The 23,477-nt window shown below is 45.2% G+C and overlaps 1 protein-coding gene across 2 annotated transcripts in view; it reads right to left on the bottom strand.

Moving 5' to 3' along the window:
* ABCA5 (ATP binding cassette subfamily A member 5) overlaps positions 1–20,823 on the bottom strand; it is a 41,767-nt gene extending 20,944 nt beyond the window's left edge. Inside the window, exons 1-17 of one of the 2 annotated variants that reach the window (XM_041719820.2) lie at positions 20,706–20,823; positions 17,272–17,413; positions 15,762–15,880; positions 14,130–14,334; positions 12,626–12,784; positions 11,675–11,772; positions 9,340–9,569; positions 8,109–8,250; positions 6,898–7,086; positions 6,452–6,599; positions 5,022–5,190; positions 3,944–4,002; positions 3,363–3,473; positions 2,142–2,317; positions 1,656–1,775; positions 736–874; positions 533–623 (exon numbers count right to left, since the gene is read on the bottom strand). In XM_041719820.2, coding sequence (XP_041575754.2) covers positions 533–623; positions 736–874; positions 1,656–1,775; positions 2,142–2,317; positions 3,363–3,473; positions 3,944–4,002; positions 5,022–5,190; positions 6,452–6,599; positions 6,898–7,086; positions 8,109–8,250; positions 9,340–9,569; positions 11,675–11,772; positions 12,626–12,784; positions 14,130–14,334; positions 15,762–15,866 — 2,141 coding nt within the window. In that variant the 5' untranslated portion in view covers positions 15,867–15,880; positions 17,272–17,413; positions 20,706–20,823. Of the gene's footprint in view, positions 1–532; positions 624–735; positions 875–1,655; positions 1,776–2,141; positions 2,318–3,362; positions 3,474–3,943; positions 4,003–5,021; positions 5,191–6,451; positions 6,600–6,897; positions 7,087–8,108; positions 8,251–9,339; positions 9,570–11,674; positions 11,773–12,625; positions 12,785–14,129; positions 14,335–15,761; positions 15,881–17,271; positions 17,414–20,705 lie in introns of those variants that run through there. The other variant, XM_072936921.1, reaches the window with a different exon arrangement.
* Between the last annotated feature and the right edge of the window lie 2,654 nt (positions 20,824–23,477).

The following is a 23,477-nucleotide window of genomic DNA, read 5'->3' as shown; positions in this document are numbered from 1 at the left end:
TGGGTCTGGGCTCCACATGAGGGGGATGCTGAGCTCTCTGCACAGAGCAGAGACAAAACAATTCCTGCTCCAGCTGGGCACCAAGGACAAATGATCCAAACCTCAGCCCAGGAGCACAAACACCGTGGGCTGGAGAGAGAAAAACAAGCAGGATGGGACTGCCTGGGCTAAAGCTGGAATTGGACAATGAACTCCAAGGTGCCAATGGAGCAGAACTGATCCCAGGGAGAGTCCCCGGGAGCGCTCGTGCATTTTGGGACCATTTTGGGACCATTTTGGTTCATCTTGGGTGCAGCCCTGGCTGGGCTCTGGTGCTGCCCAAGGTGGATCCATGGAGGAGATTCTTTGAATAAATCCCTGCTTTATTCTGGAGCTCTGTCCAGCCTCTGTTCCAGCTCAGCCTTCTCAAGGCATCAATTGAAGGATAAAAGGATCTTTCTGGGGGGGAGCTTTCTCAGAGATTCCAACAGAAAACAGTAAAAAAAGTGATGCATGATGGCACCTAAAGGTACAAAAGTGGGCACAGAATTACCTCAGGCGGTAGCCAATGCCCCACTTGCTCTTGAGGAAAAGGGAAGAGCCGAGGCATTTCAGCATCCCTTGGGAAATCACAGCTTTACGATCTGGAAAGTCAGGAAGCAGAAAATGGATCATTTCCTCCCAAACCCCGCTCTGGGTTGCACAGCAGTGGTGTCCCAGGGCTGGGGGCTGAAGCTGGGCTGGGGTAGGGCTCACCAGCCAGGATGTCAGCCTCGTCCATGAAGTGGGTGCTGAACACAGTCACACGGTTGGCCTTCCTGCTCCTCAGCAGGTTCCACACGATGTGGCGGGAGCAGGGATCCATCCCCGCCGTGGGCTCGTCCAGCAGCAAAACCTGGGGGCAAAAACCACCAGGGCTCCTCAAAGCCACGGCCCCTGAGCTCAGTAACCCCTCCCCAGCACACCCAGAAGGGTTTGTTTGGAACCTGCCAGTTAATTCCTGTCAAATAGGAAACATCCCAGGCTAATGAGGCAGCTTTTGTCACTGTGCTTTGAATGCATCCAGCTCCCCTTGTGACAAATGGAAAAATCCTGTGGGAAATTAATGCCACAGCCTACTTTATTCTGCTTCCAATAGAATTCTGTAGTACAATCACAACTTAGCCGTGGATTCACTCTTTCTACTGAGGGGTGGTTAAATGCACACACCTGCTTTCAAAACTCCCAGGAAGCGTCACACACATAATTTTTAACCACAGATCTCAAAGCCACATATCTCAAACCATGTGTCTCTCATATCCCTGTCCTCACAGGCCAGAAATTACAGAGCTGCAACACAAAAGATCTTTCTAACTCTGTTCCTGCTCCCAGTTCCTGGATGGCTTTGGAGGGAAAGCATCCAACAATTTCACTGCTGGGGATAAGTGCTACCTGCCAGAAATTACACACAAAACTTGCCACACTGTTTATCTGCCAAAGAGATCAAATCCAAGGCTGCTGCCATTACTGAGCCTCAAGCACAAAAGCCGAGAGATTGAAATGATTGCAATTAAACCATATATAAAGAAAAAAAGGTGCTCAAAGGAACAATTTCTGCATTTTGCACATTAGTTGGTTTTGACCAAGCCTTCCATGGACCAGCAACACCAAGCTGAGAATAATTCCATCCCTCTCACCTTGGGGTTCCCAAGAACAGCAACTCCCACTGACAGCCTCCTCTTCTGCCCACCACTTAATTTTTTGGCTTGATTGTCCCTGATGGGCTGCATCTCCAAATCCAGCAACACCTTCTGCACCTTGAAAACACAAGAAACACATCTATTGTTTAAAGAAAAAGCCTATAAAATTTTTAAACCAGATTGTTAACAATTAACATTCAAATTAACTGCTGCTGGCTCCCAGTGTGTTCTGTATCTGAACTGCACAATCTCAACACAAAGTTTAATGGTGTCTATAATTGGACCTGGATTTAAAGCATTTCATGGGCATTTTAATATTGGGAAAAACTAAAGGTTTATCCTTGTGTAAATATCTGCCTGTACCTCTTTGTCCGCTGTAGCACGAAGCAGTATTTCCCTGCAAAAGGAAAACCCTGCAAGGATATTTTGATTTACAGGTTAAAAACGTACATGTAAGACAACACCTTTGCCCAGGTGAGTTACCTCTTGTATCAAATCGTTCTGAGGGATGCCCTTGATGGCAGCAAAGATGGAGAGGTTCTCCTCCACAGTTAAAATGTCGAAGTGGATGTCGGCCTGGGGGCACACCCCCGTGATCTGCCGCACCTCCAGCATCTCGTCGATCTCTGACACTCTGTGCCCGTAAACTGAGACAAACCCTAAAAGAAATGAACATAAAATCATGCAATGGTTTGGGCTGGAGTGGGCCTTAAAGCTCATCTCATTCCAACCCCTGCCATGGGCTGGTGTCTCAGGCTGAAAGGTGCAGCTGGGGGTGTATTCTATTGCCATCTCTCAGAGCTGGGGCATTATCTGGGCAGATTTTTTCATCTCTTCCACACCTAACCCTCCCTCCAGGAGATATCTCCTGTTAATGGGCTATTAATTATTCATTATCTTCTGTTAATGGGCCATTAATTATTATCTCCTGTTCATGGCCAGTGAGTGTCCCTGCCTGGCTGATAAAATTCCACCATCCCATGGGGAGATGCTCTGCCCAGGGGAGGAGCCAAACATTCCTACCTGGATACAATCTGACCTGGGAACAGCACAGCAGCCTTTGCCCCCTGCATTCCCAGAGGAGCAGCTTTCTTCCCACTGCATTCCCAGAGGAGCAGCTTTCTTCCCACTGCATTCCCAGAGGAGCAGCATCCTTCCCCACTGCATTCCCAGAGGAGCCCAGGCCCATCTCCCCCAGCCCTGGAGCTCCAGAGGCAAACTCCCCCCTTGTGCAGGATCCTGCTCCAGCAGAAGCACAGCTGGCACTGCAGGAGGGCTGAGCCACCCTGGGATGGGACTGCTGCCACCTCCCTGACCCACGGGGGGACAGGGCATTTCTGACTCTGGCACTGGTTTGTTTTCTTTTTCCTTGTACTATTGCATTTCTATTGTTAATTTTCCTAGAAAAGAACTGTTATTTCTATTCCCACAAGCCCCTTAATTTCAAAATTAGAATAATTTGGAGGGAGAGGGTTTCCATTTTCCATTTCAAGGAAGGCTCCCGCCTTCCTTAGCAGACACCTGGCTTTTCAAACCAAGACAGCTGGAAACTCTCCCCTGGAAGGAGCAATCAGCAGAGAGGGTGTAACAACGCTGCGAGGACAGGAATTACTGATTCAGATTTTATCCCAAGGAATTTTGGTGCATGCTGGAATAAGCAGCAAGGCTCTCAGGCTTGGTTTTGCAACCCCGGGCTGCACTCACCGTCGCTGGGAGGGCACAGCCCGCAGAGGATGTTCATCAGCGTTGTCTTCCCGGTGCCGCTGTGGCCGAGCAGCGCCGTGATCTGCCCCTCGTAGATGTCAAAGGACAAATCTGCTCCAGGGCACAGCCAGAGGAGGGGTCAGGGTGGGATCCCCAGAGCCAGCTCCTGCCCCACTCAATCCCAGTGCTCACATTCCCACTCTGCCTGGGGACACCCCATGGCCGGCCTGGCATGGTCCCACATCACTGGGGGGTGGCCACGTCTCAAATCCAACCAGGGAAAGGAGGTGACAACATCAGGGAGGTGGGGCAGGGGAGATTACATCCCTACACGGGCACTGGGTATGGGGGTGATGCCAGCAGCTTTCCTTAGGGATGAAGGGCTGATTTTTGGGGTGCTGCTTCAGACACCGCTGTGTGAGAGAGGACACACACAAGCACATCTGGCATTCATGCTCCGGGGCCCCACCCCTCCAAAAGAAACCAAAACCAGCCTGAACTGAAACCCAAAAGATCCCTCAGCAACTCAGCTACTGCTCCTCTGCATGCCAGCAGCAGCTAAAAAGCTGAAATGTTCTTACTTCTGAGAGCCTCCACGGTTTCCCCCTTTTTCCTGAACGTTTTCTGAACACAGCTGATTCTGAAAGAAGACATGTCATGGCATAAATTATCTCAGCACCTTTACATGGCATTTTCAGTCATCAACACTCAGCAACAATCACAACAAGCCAACCAGACTGAAGTGGCACCAGATGTGTTAAAAATCTGTGGGGGCAAGTCAAGAGACAGGACAGGTTCTCCCAAAACTTTGCCCATCTCCACCCTGGCATCAGAAGGTTTTTCCTGGTCACCTTCTAAGGTATTGCCTGCGATGATAAATTGAATTATTTCAAATCTGAGTCTCTTTCACATGGTGGAACACTGCTCTAGAGGCTTCCCAAGCTAGCAAAGGGAACAGCTACTCCCCAGCAGATCCACAACACAACAGGAGACTCCACAGATGTGACATGGAAAAGAGGGGATAGCAGAATGGACTCCAAAGATGTGATTCCTGACAGCTCTTGATCAAAATCAGGTAAAAGAAAGCAGGTAGTTTTCTTTTCAAGAGAGGTAAAAACCTTCATTCCAGCCCTGCTGTTTAGCCAAATGAAAAGAACAGCCAGTTTATCTGGAGGCACCAAATCAAGGATGGATTTTGGAAGACTCGTCACCCCAAAAATGAGGATGGTGAGTGGATTATGGAGGGTGAGTGATGGGGAGGAGAACGAGAATGAAAGCAAATAAAACTTGCACACAGAAAGATGACAAGACTGTGTGAAACTGCTGGAGCTGCTGGAGGGAAGATGTGGAAAGAGTCCTGGGTGGATGAATAATGCAACAACAGCCACCATGTTCTCAGGGGAACATCAGCATTAAAACTGGACTCCTGAACCTGTAGATAATAAAAACACTTTCCACTACTAAAAAAATAACTGTGTATCTCATCCATCTCTAACAGAAGATTACAAGAAGCAAAGCCCTGTCCTTAAGTGACTCCTCCCTGGCTGCACAGCGCTGAGGATGGGGATGAGGTGTGGAGGCTCTGCAATCCCCGTGCTGCTGGAGCCCCAGCAGTGGTTTTCAAACACTGAAACCCCCCAGGCAGGGCAGGGGCTGCACCTGATGGCTTCCTTGCCCTGGAATTCTGCAGGCACGGGCTCCACGATCTCACTGAAGCTCAAGCTGCCGTTGATGCTGCTCTCGTAGAGCTCTTTGTAGTTTTTCCTGCGCTTGGACCAAAAGGAGGGCTTCATGAAGAAAAAGGGCGTGCGGCGCAGGCCAAACTCCCCTGGGGACAGGACAGAAGGCAACTCCTGAGCAGCAACCACAAATATTCTGTATTACAGTCTATATTCTATAATATTCTATAATATTCTATAATATTCTATAATATTCCATAATAATATAATGCAATATAATGCAATATAATGCAATATAATGCAATATAATGCAATATAATATAATATAATATAATATAATATAATATAATATAATATAATATAACATGTCACATTATGTTATATATTACATACTATATTATATATAATATAATATACCAAATATGATATATTATGATTTATATTATATGATATATTATATAATTATTATATCTTATATAATATCGTATAGATGTATAATATGATATACAATATCATATATAAAATATCATATGAAATATGATACATGTTATAGTATGATATTTATATTATATATCATAATTATATAATATCAAAATCATGTTATGTTATATGTATTATATTATATTATATTATATTATATTATATTACATTACATTACATTACATTACATTACATTACATTACATTACATTATATTACATTACATTATATTACAAACCTCAGCTTTGGGCTTCCAGCAGCAACCACAAATACTATCTATTATATTACAATATTATATAAACCTCAGCTCTGGGCTCTCAGCTCCTCCCACAGCCAGCCCACACCTGTTCCTGAGGAATTCCATCAGCCCAATTTCCATTTCTGCCACCATTCCCCATCCCCACTGCTGGCAGGCTCCACTTTTGCTGAGTATTTAAATAAATGTGCAAATCTCCTTCTATTGCAGAGAAATCCCCAGTGCTGAATGAGCAGTGACTTAAACTGGCACAGAGAAGAGAGGGGCTGGAGGTGAACAGAGCAGAGGGGTTAACGTGGCTTTCCTCCCAAGATTAACAACTTTATTTTGTGTTTTAGTCTCATTTTCTTCTGCCACAGGGAGAGATCTGGAAGAGGAAGAGCAGACTTTGATTTCCAGCCCTCCAAGAGGAAACTGGAAAGGCTGAGGTTGTAGTTAACTCAGGAAGGAAGTTTTTCCCATATAAAGAGGAGAAAATTAAGCTTTTTAAGGCCCCCTCCTCAGACCTCACAGTTTTGACAGAATATAAATTCTTTCAGCCAGATGTGTGAAATTCAATGTGAAAACTGCATCACCTCCTTTCTCCAGAGAATTTAGGGAGGAGATGCCACCAGCCTGGGGGGCTCAGGATTTCAGGATGAGCCTCTCAGAGCCCAGCTTCTGTCAGGAACTCACCTGGCATCACCTGGTCAAGGTAGACAGCTACAAGCAGGTAAAAGATGCTGTCCAGCACCAGGAGAATCAGAGAGATGCACAGTGGGTAAGGACCAGCATTGATGTTTGCAAATGTTGCCCCATCCTCATAATCCTCCAGATGCATGACCTGCAGGGAGAGATCTCACACACCAAAAAGGCAAAACAGCACAGGGCAAAAAAAAGAATCTCAAAATTTGGCAAAAAACTTGGCAAAAAAGCCAAAAATAATGAGAAATTATCAAAATGGACACAAATAATTGACACAAAGCTCCTTTATGGTGCTGCATATTAAACTGCCATTAAAAAAAAGCATTTTACCCACCATCAGATATTTTATTTTATTAAAAATATCTATTTAAAACCCTCATCAAGGGCTGTTGATAAATGATGCATGGCTGCTGCTGCAGGGGCAGGTGGGGATTTACCTGTGCAACACCAATCAAGAAGCTGCACTGACACAAAGGGCTGAGGATCCACACGAAGGATTTGGGGAAATCCTCCAGCAGGACGATGTTGAGGCCCACAAAGCCAAAAACCAGAGTTGCCAGGAACTCCACTATCCCCACGTGCTTGGACTTCTTAAACAGAGGGGTCAGCATCAGGGCAAAGAAAACCTGAGGGCAGAGGGAAAATCAGACAGGAAAGAGCTGTAATAATAATAGTAGTGATGATAATGATAATGATATTTAAAAAATGATAATAATATAGAAATTGTGTAGAAAAACTATGGGAAACTACCACAGCTGCCTCTGACCATCATAGAATTTATAACACAGTATAATTTTCCTGGTATAGTCACTACAGCACAGATTCATGGAATCATTTTCAGCTGTAAAATACTTTCAAGATCAAGTCCAACTGCTCCTCTTATCAACCCAGACAAGCAATTGGATACACAAATACATTTGTGATGTGGTTTTTATCATTCTCTGACAATTTATTAGGCTCTTAGCATTAAATTCTGTACTAACAGGAAATGTTCTGAAGAGGACCTGGACTGCAGAATGGTTCTGTGGAGGGTTGAAAACTCAAAACCTTATGATTATAAACTCAGATATTTCAGGAGGGAAAAGCATTTTTCATGGCAATGGGTGACACCTGTACAACTGTCACTACTGGAGAGCAAATGAGTACACAGAAGCTTGGTAAGTTTAAAAGAGAAAAAAAGCTAATTTTATTTTTGACCTCGCAAATATATAGAATTCTAAAAGTGACAGTGGATTGGAGGAGGAAATTACCACCTCTCCAACCACACTGTCAAACCAACAATCATTAATTCTCTCCTCCCACAAAGAAGAATGCAAAACAATCATTATTTACATGAACATGGTGTGAGAACTGCAGTAGAAATATGTAAACATCAGGATGTATATAAAAATTTTAAAAGAACTTTAAAACTTTTAAAATAACTATAAGATAAAACTTAACACTTTTACAAATCAGGGCAAGATAGAACATCCTAAAAACAGGAGAAAACCCAAGGAAGGGATGGGACAGCTCGGATTCCCAGCACTGCTCAATCCCCCAGAAACAACAAATATTTGGGCAGAGGGAACAAGATCAGGTGGGAAGGGAATAAAACAAGGAAACCCCCAGGGATGGGATGGCTGAGCTGCTCAGGGCCAGGAATACTCACAGAGGAGACTCCATAGAGGAAAAAAAGGAGGAATATGACAAAGGCACTGCTCTGGGGGAAGAGGGACGAGGCCGTGGCGATCACAGCCATGAGGATGGACATGACAAAAATCAGGCTCACGTAGAGCAGAACCCAGGACAGCCTAGGGAGAAAAAAGCAGAGAAATGAATGAATCCCCAGCCACACAAACAGCAAAACCCAGCACTCTTTATTATTCCAGACAGACTTCTACCTCAAATTAATTTCTAACTCTCTGTCTCACTGCACCAAAGGCCAAGCATGCAACAAAACCTAAATAAAACATCCTGGGGGTGTTCTTGGCACACAGCAAGACCCAGGGCAGCTGAAGATGCACTATAAGGTGATTCACCTTTATTTTTTGCATAATTAATTCCCTGGTATAGGCAAAAGAGGGTAACAGAGTAGTAGGTTTCAATAATTCAAGACATTCTGTTTAAAATTTAATACAGGCTGCTGGGCAGGGCAATAAAATCCTGCTCTGTTGAAAAACAGAGCTGTGAGTCTGGGAGCAACTCTGACCTCAGCAAACATGGGTGGTTTGTGTTCAGGTAGCCAAAAAAGACACATTTTCTCTAAACAACTAAAAAAAAAAATCATTCCAACCACCCCAGGTGGCTGTTTCAGTGCAGCTGTGAAAACCCTGCCAGAAAGGGCAAAGCAAAACCTGTTTTTATCCCCTCAGCTATCAATGATTTCAAATTAACACATCATTTGGGAGAAAAACGAAATATTCTATTGCCCAGGCCAATTTTTATCAAGGTGAGGAAACAATTGAAGGCCTGTTGCTGAGACTGCTCTGGCATGTTCAAATTACAGAGTTGGATTAATTTAATTATGTGCCAGGCTGCAGGTTACCTGTTGAGCTTCTAGGAAAGAAGGTAGCAAGCCAAAAATGCTTAAAAACCTCCATAAAACCTCACACATGATGAGGTTTAATGCCTCTAATCCGGTGTAGCTTTACATGAATAAATGCAGCAGGATTACTTATTAAAATATTCATATTTTCATGGTACTGTGTCTCTCTGTTTGTAGAGAATCTCTCAGTTTTTGGTTGTTTACACTTAAAGACTGAAAACAATTTAAGAATTGGAGGGTGGGATGGAAGAGATTAACTAGAATTTTTTAATATATAATAATTTTTTAAATATAATTATTTTTATTTGTATTTTTTTTTTTCTTTTCTAAGGAGCAGGTTATACCAAACACATACCAGAAGGCAGTGTCATGGAGTCCCAAAATTTTCAAGAACTCCTTCAGCTTCCTCTCCTTTTCTGCCACGATGTGAATTGCCAAATAATACCCAAAGGGGGAGAATGCAATCACCAGGTAAATTAAAATGATTGCACGAGGGAAATTATCGATTTCCACCACTGCATCCTCTCCCATCACCACGGCTCTGGTCAGATCCAGCTGCTCCCAAACAGAATGGTTTGTCTTCAGCTGGAAGGAAGAGGAGGAAGAGTTAATTTAACATTTTTCCTGATTTTTCAGCCCCATCCCAACCACTCCTCCCTCACTGGCAGAGGGGAGATCTGGAAAGCCCAAAATCTTCCTGACCCCAAATTCCAGGCCAAAAGCAGGACTGGAAAACACCTGCATGCCTGGGGATAAAATGAGGAAATGTGGAATTTCTGTCACTTAAAAACATGGAATTTGCTGCCACCATGAGCAGGGTGCGGAGAGGGAAACTGGGAAAAATGGCTGGGCAATTGTGACACCAAAATAAGGCAAATTCTGCAGCTCCTGGGTGGAATGGCATTTTGGGGTGAGCATTTGAGGAGGGTTGTGCTGGATGATCAGCAACTCTGGGATGCAAATGGAGGCAAAAATCCTCATAGTCCAACCCAACAGGATTGGGGAAATCTTGGAAAACAGTCCTGGACAGAACATGGCCAAACCAGCCCCAAAACTTCTGCCTTCTGATCAGATGCCAGCTGAGATCTGATACAGCATCTCCCAGGATTTACAAATAAAGGATTAGCAGGCAGCCCCTGGATGTGCCCTTTCTTGGGGTTAGGATGGGATTTTATGGGATTTTTGCAGTGGTACCTGGACAAAACATGGCCAAACCCACCCCAAAACTTCTGCCTTCTGATCAGATCTCAGCTGGGATCTGACACAGCATCTCCCAAGATTTATAGATAAAGGATTAGCAGGCAGCCCCTGGATCTGCCCTTTTTTGGGGTGAGGATGGGATTTTATGGGATTATTCCCATGTTTTCCCTGGACAAAACATGGCCAAACCCACCCCAAAATTTCTGCCTTCTGATCAGATCCCAGCTGGGATCTGACACAGCATCTCCCAGGATTAACAGGCAGATTAAGCAGCCCCTGAATCTGCCATTCCTTGGGGTGAGGGTGGGATTTAATGAGATTTTGCGGGATTTTCAAAGAATTCACAGAATCACCAGGTTGGAAGAGACCTCCAAGATCATGGAGCCCAGCCCAGCCCCAACACCTGAACCAAACCCTGGCACCCAGAGCCACATCCAGGCTTTGTTAAACACCCCCAGGGATGGTGACTGCACCACCTCCCCGGGCAGCCACTCCAGAACTTTATCTCCTTTTTATAAAACACTTTTTCCTGATATCCAACCTGTATTTCCCTTGGTGCAGCCTGAGGCTGTGACCTCTGGTTCTGTCAGTTCCTGGAGAAAGAGCCCAACCCCACCTGGCCACAGCCACCCTTCAGGGACCTTCAAGCACATCCCTGAGTCTCCTTTTCTCCAGGCTGAGCACCCCCAGTCCCTCAGTGGTTCCTCACAGGGTTTGTGTTCCCAGCCCCAATTTTGTGGGATTTTATGGGATTTTGTGGGATTTTGTGGGATGTTGTGGGGTGTTGTGGGATGTTGTGGGGTGCTGTGGGGTGTTGGGGGGTTTTGTGGAATTTTGTGGGGTTTTGTGGGATGTTGTGGAGTGTTATGGGATTCTGTGGGATGTTGTGGGATTTTGTGGGGTTTTGTGGGGTGCTGTGGAGTTTTGTGGGATTTTGTGGGATGTTGTGGGATTTAGTGAGATTTTCTGCAATGTTGTGGGATATTGTGGGGTTTTGTGGGTAATTGTGGGGTGTTGTGGGGTTTTGTGGGGTTTTGTGGGGTGCTGTGGGGTGCTGTGGGATGTTGTGGGGTGCTGTGGGGTTTTGTGGAATTTTGTGGGGTTTTGTGGGGTGCTGTGGGGTTTTGTGGAATTTTTTGGGGCTTTGTGGGATGTTGTGGGATTTAGTGAGATTTTCTGTGATTTTGTGGGATATTGTGGGATTTTGTGTGGTGTTGTGGGGTTTTGTGGGGTGCTGTGGGGTTTTGTGGAATTTTGTGGGGTTTTGTGGGATGTTGTGGGATTTAGTGAGATTTTCTGCAATGTTGTGGGATATTGTGGGGTTTTGTGGGATGTTGTGGGATTTTGTGGGGTTTTGTGGGATGTTGTGGGGTGTTATGGGATTTTGTGGGATGTTGTGGGATTTTGTGGGGTTTTGTGGGATGTTGTGGGATGCTGTGGGGTGCTGTGGGGTGCTGTGGGATGCTGTGGGATTTCACGGGGGGTCTCACCTGGATGATGGCCGCGTCGATGCAGGCCTGCAGCGCGGTGAACCCCGAGCTCCAGTAGGTGACGGACTCGCAGCTCCTGCGCAGGCTGGAGCAGGCGGCTGCAGGGACACAGGGAAGCACGGCCTCAGGAGCCCGCCAGGCCCGGCGTGCCACAATTCCACGGAAAATCCCAATAAATAGAGTTACAGCTGCCCCACTCCCCGATAACACCACCAACAACCCCCACAAACCAATATACACAACAAAAAAACCAAATGAAGGAAAATATGGGATGATTTTCCAGTTATTCCTGTGTAGGTTTACCTCTGGATTTCTATTTCTCTCTGGATTTATGATTAAATAGGGAATAACCATCTCCAGTAGACCGTTCAAGCCAGGTTATTCCACATTAAAATCCCCAAAAATAGAGTTACAGCTGCCCCACTCCCTGACAACACCACCACCAACACCCACAAACCAATATACGCAACAAAAACACCCCAAAAAAAAGGAAAATAGGGGATGACTTTCCAGCTTATTCCCATGCAGGTTTACCTCTGGATTTATGATTAAATAGGGAACAATCATCTTCAGGAGCCCTTCTAAACCAGGCCATGCCATGTCAAAATCCCAGAGAATGATTTACAGCTGCACTCCCTGATAACACCATCACCAACCGCCACTAACCAATATACACAACAAGAAAAACCCAAAAAAAGGAAAACGTGGGATAATTTTCCATCTTATTCCCATGCAGGTTTACCTCTAGATTTACAATTAAATAGGGAATAATCATCTCCAGTAAGACCGTTCAAGCCAGGCCATTCCACATTAAAATCCCAAAAAATAGAGTTACAGCTGCCCCACTCTCTGATAACACCACCACCAACACCCACAAACCAATATACACAACAAAAAAAACCCAAAAAAGGAAAAGGTGGGATGATTTTCAGTTCTCCCCATGCAGGTTACCTCTGGACTCGGTGTAGAGGCCGGACATGGCGACGGAGTCACGGAAGCGCAGCTGGTAGGACAGGGAGTCCTTGAACACCACCCCCACAAAGTTGGAGGGTTTGAGGAAACTCGCCTCTTCCAGCTCCTCCTCACTCAGATACTCCTCTGTGATCAGGCCTGGGTGTATTAAAATAGAGATGTAAAATATAAAAATGTAATATAAATATATAATAAAATTATATAAAAATATAAAAAATAATATAAAAATTACAGAAGATAATATAACATAATATAAAAATAATATGATATAATAATAAGATATATAAACAATATGATAATAAATACACTTGCATATTTATTATATATAAGTATATATATATTTATTATATACTTATAATATATATAATAAATATAAATAAACATATTATATATATTTATTATATGTATTATAATTAACACAATAAATATAATGAAACTATAATAAATAATATAAATATAAAAATTAATAATATAAATATAAAAATAATATAAAACTAAGTATGATATAATGTAATATTATATAATATGATATAATGATATAATATATGATATTATATATAATAAATATAATAATATGATATGATATGATATGATATGATATGATATGATATAATATAATATAATATAATATAATATAATATAATATAATATAATATAATATAATATAATATAATATAATATAAATGATTGATATGATATGATTACGATATTATATCATACTATGTAGTTTTATTGATATAACATGATATATAATACAATATAATGCAATATAATACAGCAATTATTCATTTTTTATTTATTCCCTGCCACAGCTTGGAATAAAAATGTGCAGCACTTTAAAGAAATGACATAAAAATCATTAAGGACTTATTGGGGCTTGGAGACCCTTCCCAGCCGAACCATTCCAGAATGAGAAATACGTTTTTGTTGTGAGTGAGATGTGTGCAGGAAAGTGTTGGGGGGAAAAAAGAAAAAAAAAAAAGAGAAAGAAATGAGGAAAAACCCATACAAATGGGAAAAAAAAACCAAACAAAATGGGAAAACCCAAACAAAGGGGAAAACCCCAAACAAATGAGAATAAAAACATAGAAGTGGGAAAATATCAAACAAATGAGAAAAAAACAAACAAAGGAGAAAGAAACCCAAAAAAAGGAGAAAAAGCAAGCAAAGAAAATAAACAGAGAAACATGAAAGCCAAACCAGGAAAAAAGACCCTAAAACCAACCAATAAAAAAAAACCCATGCCGAAGAAAAAACTAAGACCAGCAAAAACCACCAAAGACGTGTAAAAAAAACCATAATACCAGAGAAAAAATCCGAAAATCAGCCAAAAAAAAATCTCTGAACTTGTAAAAAAAGCCTAAAAAATCAACAAAAAACCATAAAATTAGCAATAAAACCTCAACCCAACTACAACAAAAAATATATAACCAAAAAAAAAAGGATTTAGGGACAGAAAAGAAAGGATTTAGGGTGTGAATACCATCCTCAAAGTTGTCAAAAGCCACTTTCTTCATGATTTCCCGGGCCAGGGCTGTGGGGGGGGTGTAGCCGATGACAGAATCCAGCAGCACCGAGAGGTCCAGGGGGCCCAGGTCCACATTGGGCACCTCCTCGTATTTCCTGTGAGGGTGCATCATGCTCATCAGGATCAGCCAGAAGAGGAAAAACAGGGGGAAAAGCACCTCCTGCATGGAAAAAAATGGAATATTTCAAAATTCAGTATTTCAGAGAGTCAAAAAAACTCATTATATACTCATCGGGATCAGCCATCAACAGGGAAAGCACCTCCTGGATGAAAAAAAAATGGAATATTTTATTATTTAGTATCTCAAAAGGTCAAAAAACATCTCATTATATACTCATCAGGATCTGCAGAACTGGAAAAATAGCAAGACAAGCACTTTGGGCACAAAAAATTGAGTATTTTAAAATTCAGTATCTCAAAGGGTCAAAAAAGCTCTTTATATACTCATCAGGATCAGCCAGAAGAAGAAAAGCAGTGGGAAAAGCTCTTCCTGGATGAAAAAAATATTGGAATATTTTATAATTCAGTATATCAAAGGGTCAAAAAAATTCATTCTATATTCATCAGGATCAGCCAGAATGGGAGAAACTACAGGGTAGGCACCTCCTGCACCAAAAAAATGTAATATTTCAAAAAATCCTCCTCATAATTCCTGTGAGGGTGCATCATGCTCATCAGGATCAGCAAGAAGAGGAAAAACAGAGGGAAAAGCACCTCTTGTATGAAAAAATTGAAATATTTCAAAATTCAGTAGTTCAAAGGATCAAAAAAATTCATTATATACTCATTAGGATCAGCCAGAATGGGAGAAACAGAGGAAAAACACATAATAATAATAATAATAATAATAATAATAATAATAATAATAATAGCAGCATACGTGCATATTATAATATATGCATAATTATAATTATGCACATATTTATATATAAATATATATAATTTAATATTCAGGATTATTATCTGTAAAGATAAACCATTACACATTAGAATATTTTTTAAACCAAGGATCACAAAACTCATTCTGAAAAATCCCATTGCACCCCAAAATTCAGAGCAGACCATCAAACCTCCTGAACTTATGTTCATAACTTATGTTATTATATAGAACTACTATGTTATATAATATGCATAATTAAAAATATATAATTACTATGCTACATAATATGCAAAATTATATTATGATGATGATAATAATAATAATAGCAGCAGTGTAATTGCATAATTGGATATTATAATACGTGTATAATTATGCATATATTTATATCTATAAATACATATAATTTAATATTCAGGACTATTATCTCGATAAAGCCTAACACATTAGAGTATCTTTCATACCAAGGATCACAAAACTCCTTCTAAAAAAGTGCATTGCACCCCAAAATTCAGAGCAAACCATAAAGCCTCATGAACTAATGTTCCTGACTTATGTTATTATATAGAACTACTATGTTATATAATATGTATAATTATAAATATATAATTACTATGCTATATAATATGCATAATTCAATAATAATAATAATAATAATAATAATAATAATAATAATAATAATAATAATAATAATAATAATAACACCTGACCTGCACGCTGCTTTTCTTGGTCCTGCACTTGACCAGGCAGTTCTTGAAGAGCAGCGCCCGCGTTTGCCGCCACACCCCCGCCCCGCTGGGCCCGCCCGGGGCCATCCTCGGCTCTGCCTCTAGGGGAAAAAAATACAGATTTTTTAGTAAATGACAAAATAATTTCCAAAGCCGAGGCCAGGCCGCTGCAGCGTTCAGCGCCGCTTGTTTTTGTGTTTTCATGGAAAGGTTTGCATGATTGGGAATGGGACAAATTGGGAAGAAGAGAGATTGGGAATGGGAAAAACTGGGAATGGGAGAGGCAGGGAATGGGAGAGACTGGAATTGGGAATGAGAGAAATTTGGAATGAGAGAAACTGGGAATGGGAGAGACTGGGAATTGGGAATGGGAGAGACTGGGAATTGGGAATGAGAGAAACTGGGAATTGGGAATGAGAAATATTGGGAATTGGGAATGAGAAATATTGGGAATAAGAGATTGGGAATGGGAGAAACTGGGAATAGGAAAGACTGGGAATTGGGAATGAGAGAAACTGGGAACTGGGAATAGAGAGAAATTGGGAATAAGAGAGATTGGGAATGGGAGAGACTGGAAATTGGGAATGGGAGAAACTGGGAATGAGAGAGACTGGGAATGGGAGAAACTGGGAATGAGGAACAAGAGACATCGGGAATAAGGAAAACTGGCAATGAGAGAAACTGGGGATTGGGAATGAGAGCAATTGTGAATGGGAAATGGAAGAAACTGGGAATGGGAGAAACTGGAAATAGGAGAAACTGGGAATGAGGAATGAGAGACATTGGGAATAAGAGAAATTGGCAATGAGAGAAACCGGGAATTGGGAATGAGAGCAATTGGGAATGGGAGAAACTGGGAATGAGAGCAATTGGGAATTGGGAATCAGAGAAATTGGGAATGAAACCGGGAATAAGAGAAACTGGCAACTGGGAATGAGAGCACTTGGGAACTGGGAATGAGAGAAACTGGCAGTGAGAGAAATTGGCAATTGAGAATGAGAGCAGTTGGGAATCCAACTGGGAATTTGGGCTGAAGATGCCTCAGGATGCCTTGGAGCCACACCTCCACCGCAGGGCAGGACCAGCTCCAGGCCAACACACTAGCCCTGACTTAAGCCAGGCTTATTCCATTTCTCTCCCCGTGGATCCCAATCCCAGCTGCTCCTGCTGGGGGAGCAGAATTCCAGGCTGCTGGCAGGAGCTGAATTCCAGGCTGCTGGCAGGAGCAGAATTCCAGGCTGCTGGGGGAGGAGAATTCCAGGCTGCTGGCAGGAGCTGCGGGCAGGCAGCCAGGGCAGGGAGAGCAGCCAGCTGCCCCAGGGCTGTGCAATGGGCTGTGAGTAACCCCCTTCCCTGCTGGAGCAGGGCCAGCACCACCCGCTGCTCCTGCAGCCCATTTTAACCTTTTCATCTGCACATGGCCTCAGGGAGAGGAAAAAGAAATGGAATTCATAAATGGGATTACACGGGAAATGTTCTTCCCTGCACGTACCTGGTGAGGGATGGAGGGCTGGGGGCTGCAAGAGTTCTTCTCTCCTGGGTTTTGTCACCCTGTTTGCTGCCTGAAGTTGGCAGTCAGGGGTCAGTCTCCATCTCCTTCTGCTTCCTCAGCTGGGAATGTTGGGACATTTCACCTGGGAAGGTGAGAGAAGAGCAGGAGCTGCTCAGAGGGTGCCACAAAGCCCACCTTCAGCAACAGCAGTGAGAAACTGCTGGGTTTTGGCTTCTTCTCTGCCTCTGCCAAGGCCAGGATTGAAGCTCTTGAGATGGTATTTTGTGCTCAGACTCAGATGTTTATTATTTCTTGTCTAGATTACAGTCTCACAAGGGGTGAGTTCTGCAGTTCTTCACTAACAAGGCACAAAATGGCTATAACCATCTTTCTCTACAAGGCCTTTTAAGGATAAACTGCCCAATTGAGAAATGACACCTAAATTATTTTCACTTTTAACCCAATAAACAACCACCTATGGCTGCAATGAGGACTTTTTTATCCAATTACACAAAACCACCCAAACCCATGGAGAAGGAGGTGAAGAAGGAGCAGCCTCCACTCTAAAACCTCCATTTTGCTTTATATATGTTACTGTATTCTAAAATCCCAAACTCTGAGTTTTCCCCCCTGTGATATCACACACTTCTATCCAAACTCCACCCCCACAATCCCAGTTCCACCATTCCATTTTGGAAGCTTCTCCAGGGCCTCAGGTCAGTGCAGTGTTCTCCTGGGGGTCAGTGCCTGCCAGCACAGAAAGTCCCAAATTCTCAGCAGCAGCCAGGGCTACAAGAAACTGAGTAATTCCTCAACCCTTCAGCCAAAACACGGTGGAATTTATCCATATTCCAGCTTTACAGCTCCCAGCAGCCCCTCCAGAGGCAGGCTGATGTTGCTGGTGCCTGTGTAGGTTATCTGTCACACACCACATGGCTCAAACTTCCTTCCCTGGCTGCATTTTAACAGGAAGTCTTTTTTTTTGGAGCACCGACATCACCTCAGTAGCAGGACACAGGCTGTTCCTCAGATGTCAACACCACTATAAATACACAAATATTTTATACACAGAGCTTGCCTGAGCATGGGAGGGATGAAAGGAGGGAAAAGGGAATAAAAGGAACCAAATTCCCACTCCCAGACTGGCTCTGGAGTCCTCCAAGGAGCAGTGATCCCATGAGGGATGTGGGATACAATCACTGCAAGAGAATTTCTGGGAAGTAATCCCACTTCCAGCCTGGAGTGCTGCCCTCACACTGAGACTACTTCAAAAATTAAAAATAAAAAAAATATTTTGCTTAAAAAAAAAAAAAAATCCAACTACAAAATCCTTCAACACCAAGCTATGATAGCAACCAAGCCCTGCAGGAAAAATGAGTACAACTCCTCTGGATATTTTCAGGCAAGAAATGTTTCCCAGTGACAGCAGAGTGTTTGAAAAATAATCAAAAGCAGCAGCTCTTGCTTACAGGTCATGAAAATCACTGTGCTTCTCCCCTCTGCTCACAGCAAGCCCTGGAAGTGCCACTGTTTGCACACTGCAAGAGCACTCCCAGCAACAGAAACAAGGGTCTAACCCAGCAACCCCTTCCCTCAGCCACAATATTTTAATTTAGTAATAGTAATTACTATATTTTAATCAAACCCCCAAAACTGGCAAAGACGATTTAACGAGATTCAATCACCAGTGCCAGTTACTGTTTTTCTCTAATTATTTTCTATCCACTTCTAAAACCCAAAATACTCCCACATCTCCACTGGAACTCTGCCACGCTTTCATTTGCATCAGCCAGGTTGGAGGAAGGGTCATTTGAAGAATGTTAATTAATTTTTCATATTACACCTGCCACCTCCACGAAATCTACAGAACGATGAAGGACACTGAAGAAGCATCACTTGAACGGTGAAAAATTATATTTGGGGGAGGAAAAAAAAAAACTACCAAAACCCTCTTTGAAACTCCAGATGCAGGGAAGGAACACAGAGCAGAAAAAGCTGCCAAGGCATTTTAATGGACTAATAGCAGGCAAAATGAAGATGGTCTCAGCCTGTGAGGATCCTCCTCAGTTCAGGCACTGCCCTGTGATTTGTGCTGGCATGGGAAGTGGGTGACACACAAATGCTTGTGGGCATCTCAATCAAAGCCATCGCAAGGGAATGGCTGGGTCGGGGTTTAATTCCACCCCAGAGATGCCACCAGTGCTTTTAAAATCATGCTCAGCTGATCCTCTAAAGCCTCCCCTCCCCTTCCCAGGCACCAACCTGGCAACGGGCTTTAAAGGTCACACGGTGACAGTGCTGCACAGCACATTTGCCTTGTCCTTCAGGCCAAAAAAAACCCAAAAAACCAAAAGAAAACCAAACAAGAGGGGTGTCAGCCACAGCTAAATGAGCTGTGGCTCCAGGCAAAACCAACTCATCAGTGAACAACCCCGCAGAACAGCAAGAAAATAAGATTATTGATCTTGCTGCTGCAAGACAGCAGCCGAGGTGCTCCTGAAGCAAAACTCTGCTGTGCTCTTTACAGCACTTCAATTATTTAAACTGTGACTATAACAACACGCAATAACATCAAGGCTTTATGTGGTAATTTTTTAAAAAGGGCTGCATTTTCTCCATTTTCTGATTTTTTTCCCTTCTCTGAATTTTCTCCCATATCAGCCCCTAAGGGGAACCCCTGCCCTGCCCAGGGCTGCAAATCCCTTCCCTCCAAACTCATCCCTGTTTCCCTGCAGGGACAAGGAATGACACGGAGCAGAGCGGGTTGGGCTGTCCCCACACGGCTCCCGCAGCATCCTCAGCATCCCTGAACATCCCCGAGCATACTCCTGCATCCCTGAGCATCCTCTGAGCATCCTCCTGCATCCCTGAGCATCCTCTGAGCATCTCCTGCATCCCTGAGGATTCTCTGAGCATCCCCAGCATCCCTGAGCATCCTCTGAGCATCTCCTGCATCCCTGAGGATTCTCTGAGCATCCCCAGCAACCCTGAGCGTCCTCTGAGCATCTCCTGCATCCCTGAGGATTCTCTGAGCATCCCCAGCATCCCTGAGCATCCTCTGAGCATCTCCTGCATCCCTGAGGATTCTCTGAGCATCCCCAGCAACCCTGAGCGTCCCTGAGCATCTCCTGCATCCCTGAGCATCCTCTGAGCATCCTCCTGCATCCCTGATCATCCTCCGAGCTTCCTCTGAGCATCCCCAGCAACCCTGAGCGTCCCTGAGCATCTCCTGCATCCCTGAACATCCCCAGCATCCTCCTGCATCCCTGAGCATCCCCAGCATCCACCTGCACCCCTGAGACCACCAGCATCCTCCCGCGTCCCCACCGCGCCCCAGCCGCGGGTAGCCCCGCGCGTCTCACAGGAAGGACACTCCTGCTTCCCACATCTCCCTTTTCCCCCGCTCCAAAGCCCTGGAAAAGCGTTTTTCTCACCGTTCTGCGCCCAGCCCCGCCGGCTCGGCTGCCCCAGCCACGGGCACCCCCGAGCACGGACGCGCGCCCCGGTGCAGCCCAGCTCCTCCTCTTCCTCCCCGCTCCTTCCCCTTCCCGTCCCACCCGGCCCGGAGGGGCCGGGCCCGGCACCGGCACCGCCCCCTCGGAGCGGAGCCGGCAGAGCCCCGAGCCCCCCGAACCCCGCCTGTACCCCCCGGTACCCCCCCGGTATCCCCCAGTACTTCCTCGAGCCCCCGAACCCCCCCGGTACCTCCCGGTATCCCCGGTACCCCTTCCCACCCCGCCCCCGGGCCGGTCCGCAGTGCCAAACCCTTCCCTGCTTCTGACCTTCCTCCCCTCCCGGTCACCCCCGGTCCTGGGATCCCCTTCCCTTCCCTTCCCTTCCCTTCCCTTCCCTTCCCTTCCCTTCCCTTCCCTTCCCTTCCCTTCCCTTCCCTTCCCTTCCCTTCCCTTCCCTTCCCTTCCCTTCCCTTCCCTTCCCTTCCCTTCCCTTCCCTTCCCTTCCCTTCCCTTCCCTTCCCTTCCCTTCCCTTCCCTTCCCTTCCCTTCCCTTCCCTCCCCTCCCCTCCCCTCCCCTCCCCTCCCCTCCCCTCCCCTCCCCTCCCCTCCCCTCCCCTCCCCTCCCCTCCCCTCCCGAGGACCCCTTTTACAGGGACCCCATCCTCCAGGGGACCCCATCCCTCCTGAGCACTCCATTCTCTGGGTGATCCATGGCCCCCCCCCTCCCAAGGACCCCAATCTCTGGACAATCCCCTCTCCCAGGAACCCCATCCCCCAGGTGACCCCGTCCCTCCTGAGGACCCCTTTTCCAGGAACCCCATCCCCCAGGTGACCCCATGGCCCTGGAGGACTCCAATCCTCCAACCTCTGGGTGATCTCCCCTGCCAGGGATCTCCATCCCCCCTTTCAAGGAACCTCCCTTCTAAGGATTCTCTCCTCTGGCCCCATGCTGATGCCTCATCAGCCCTAAAATCACAAGCCAAATGAGATGAAAATGAGGAAAGAAGCTGTTACCATTTATTGAAGGTCCTCCAGGCACACTTATGGCAGATTGCACACATGATACAGGGCTCTGACTCTCATAAAGTTTAGCAAATCAGCATAATTGACAAGAGTCTCCAATTAGAAGTACAGTTAATGAACTAATTCCCCTCTTGGTTTGGCCCCCTACTGAATCCTTCCCCTTGCTTCCAGCCCCACATTGTGTCTAAATAGATGGGAAAGTGAAATGGCCTTGGCTGGCTGAAGAAGCGAGATTAAAGCAGCATTCCAGGAATGTGTTTGCCTCACAAAGCACTGAAGTTAGCTAAGAAAATAAACAGCTACACAACAATAGCCAACAGAGCCACAAATACATGAAAAATACATAAAAAGCAACTATCTTTGGGCATCAATCCCTCCTGAGGGCTTCACTCGCAGGGACCCCATCCTTTGTGTGACCACCCCTGCCAGGGACTGCCATCCTCTGGGTGACCCCCTCCTCCAAGTCACCTCCCTTCCAAGGATTCTCTCCTCCTGGGGACCCCATTTTTATGTGACCACCTCTCCTGAGGACCCCCCCTCTCCTGGGGATTCCATTCTGTGAGAGATCCCCCTCCAGGGACCCCCATCCTCCAGGTGACCCCCTCCTCCAAGTGACCTCCCTCCCAAGGTTTCTTTCCTCCTGAGGACCACACCTTCTGGAAGACACCCCCTTCTTTCTGCAGCCCCCAGGGACACCCCCATTTCCACCTCCCAGCACAGCCTTGGTGGGGAGCAGAGGAAAGGGGCTGGAAATATGTGCTGGGAGGTTTAAGGCTGGGCAGGAGCTGCCTCACTCCATCCACTGCTCCCTGCATCCACAAGGTCACCAAGATTTTATTCCATTCCCCAAAATTTAATTAAAGCATTGAAAACGCTGCCCTGAATACCAGCACTGAATTCCTGCCATTTACAGAGGTTCCTGTGACGCATACACCCCTGCTCCAGAGGGAGATGACAGACCACCAAGTCGCCAGACAAAACCCGAGAGTCCCACACCGGTGAGACCCAGACATGCACAGTGTCTTTGTGCGATTTTGCTGTTGGGGGTGGTGGCTGGGGGGCAAGCCGACCCAGGCCACTACCCTCATCAGCCATTTAGGTGGGTCATGCAACATCTCTCAAGTAACAAGGTGTTCAAAGAGGTCAGCACAGCGAACGCCCCATCCTTCGTGTTCCACATAGCCAATCTGTTTCCAGGACAACCAAAACTACGGCCCATAAACCCACGTATTGTACTCATGTACATATCCTACTGGTGCCCAGCATCCAACCCAGGGAAAAGGTACTGCGACTACCCGGGGTGGGGACATTGCGGATATTGGGGCTGCGAAACCATTGTTACAGATGCCAGACCATGGGGAGATGGGTGGCAACCGTAGGAGCTGACAAATTCTTACAGTTCACCTGGGCACCCTTTGGCTGTGGAGACCACAATGCACAGCCTAGATATCGGGTATGCGTAAGTTATAACATGACTGTCCTACAGCCAGATCACCCTAGCTGGGCCACGGGTAGAACGTGGACAGTGGTCCTCAGAGGACCGAGAAGGTGGGTGAATGTATGAATTATCAGGCTCCAACCACCAGCACCTCGACCAGTAGGACCCAATAAAGTTATCAAGAACGTGCTAAAAGGGAAAAACACAACCCACCCCAGAACCTTGCCCCCAAAAGTCACTGACACCCCGACTGGCCTTGCAGATGCCCTCCGGATAGGCCGCACGGCTGA

Source organism: Taeniopygia guttata, chromosome 18 (genome assembly GCF_048771995.1).
Source record: "Taeniopygia guttata chromosome 18, bTaeGut7.mat, whole genome shotgun sequence".
Lineage (NCBI taxonomy): Eukaryota > Metazoa > Chordata > Aves > Passeriformes > Estrildidae > Taeniopygia > Taeniopygia guttata.
Note: the sequence above shows the minus strand (reverse complement) of the source record. Positions and strands in the feature narration are given on the sequence as shown.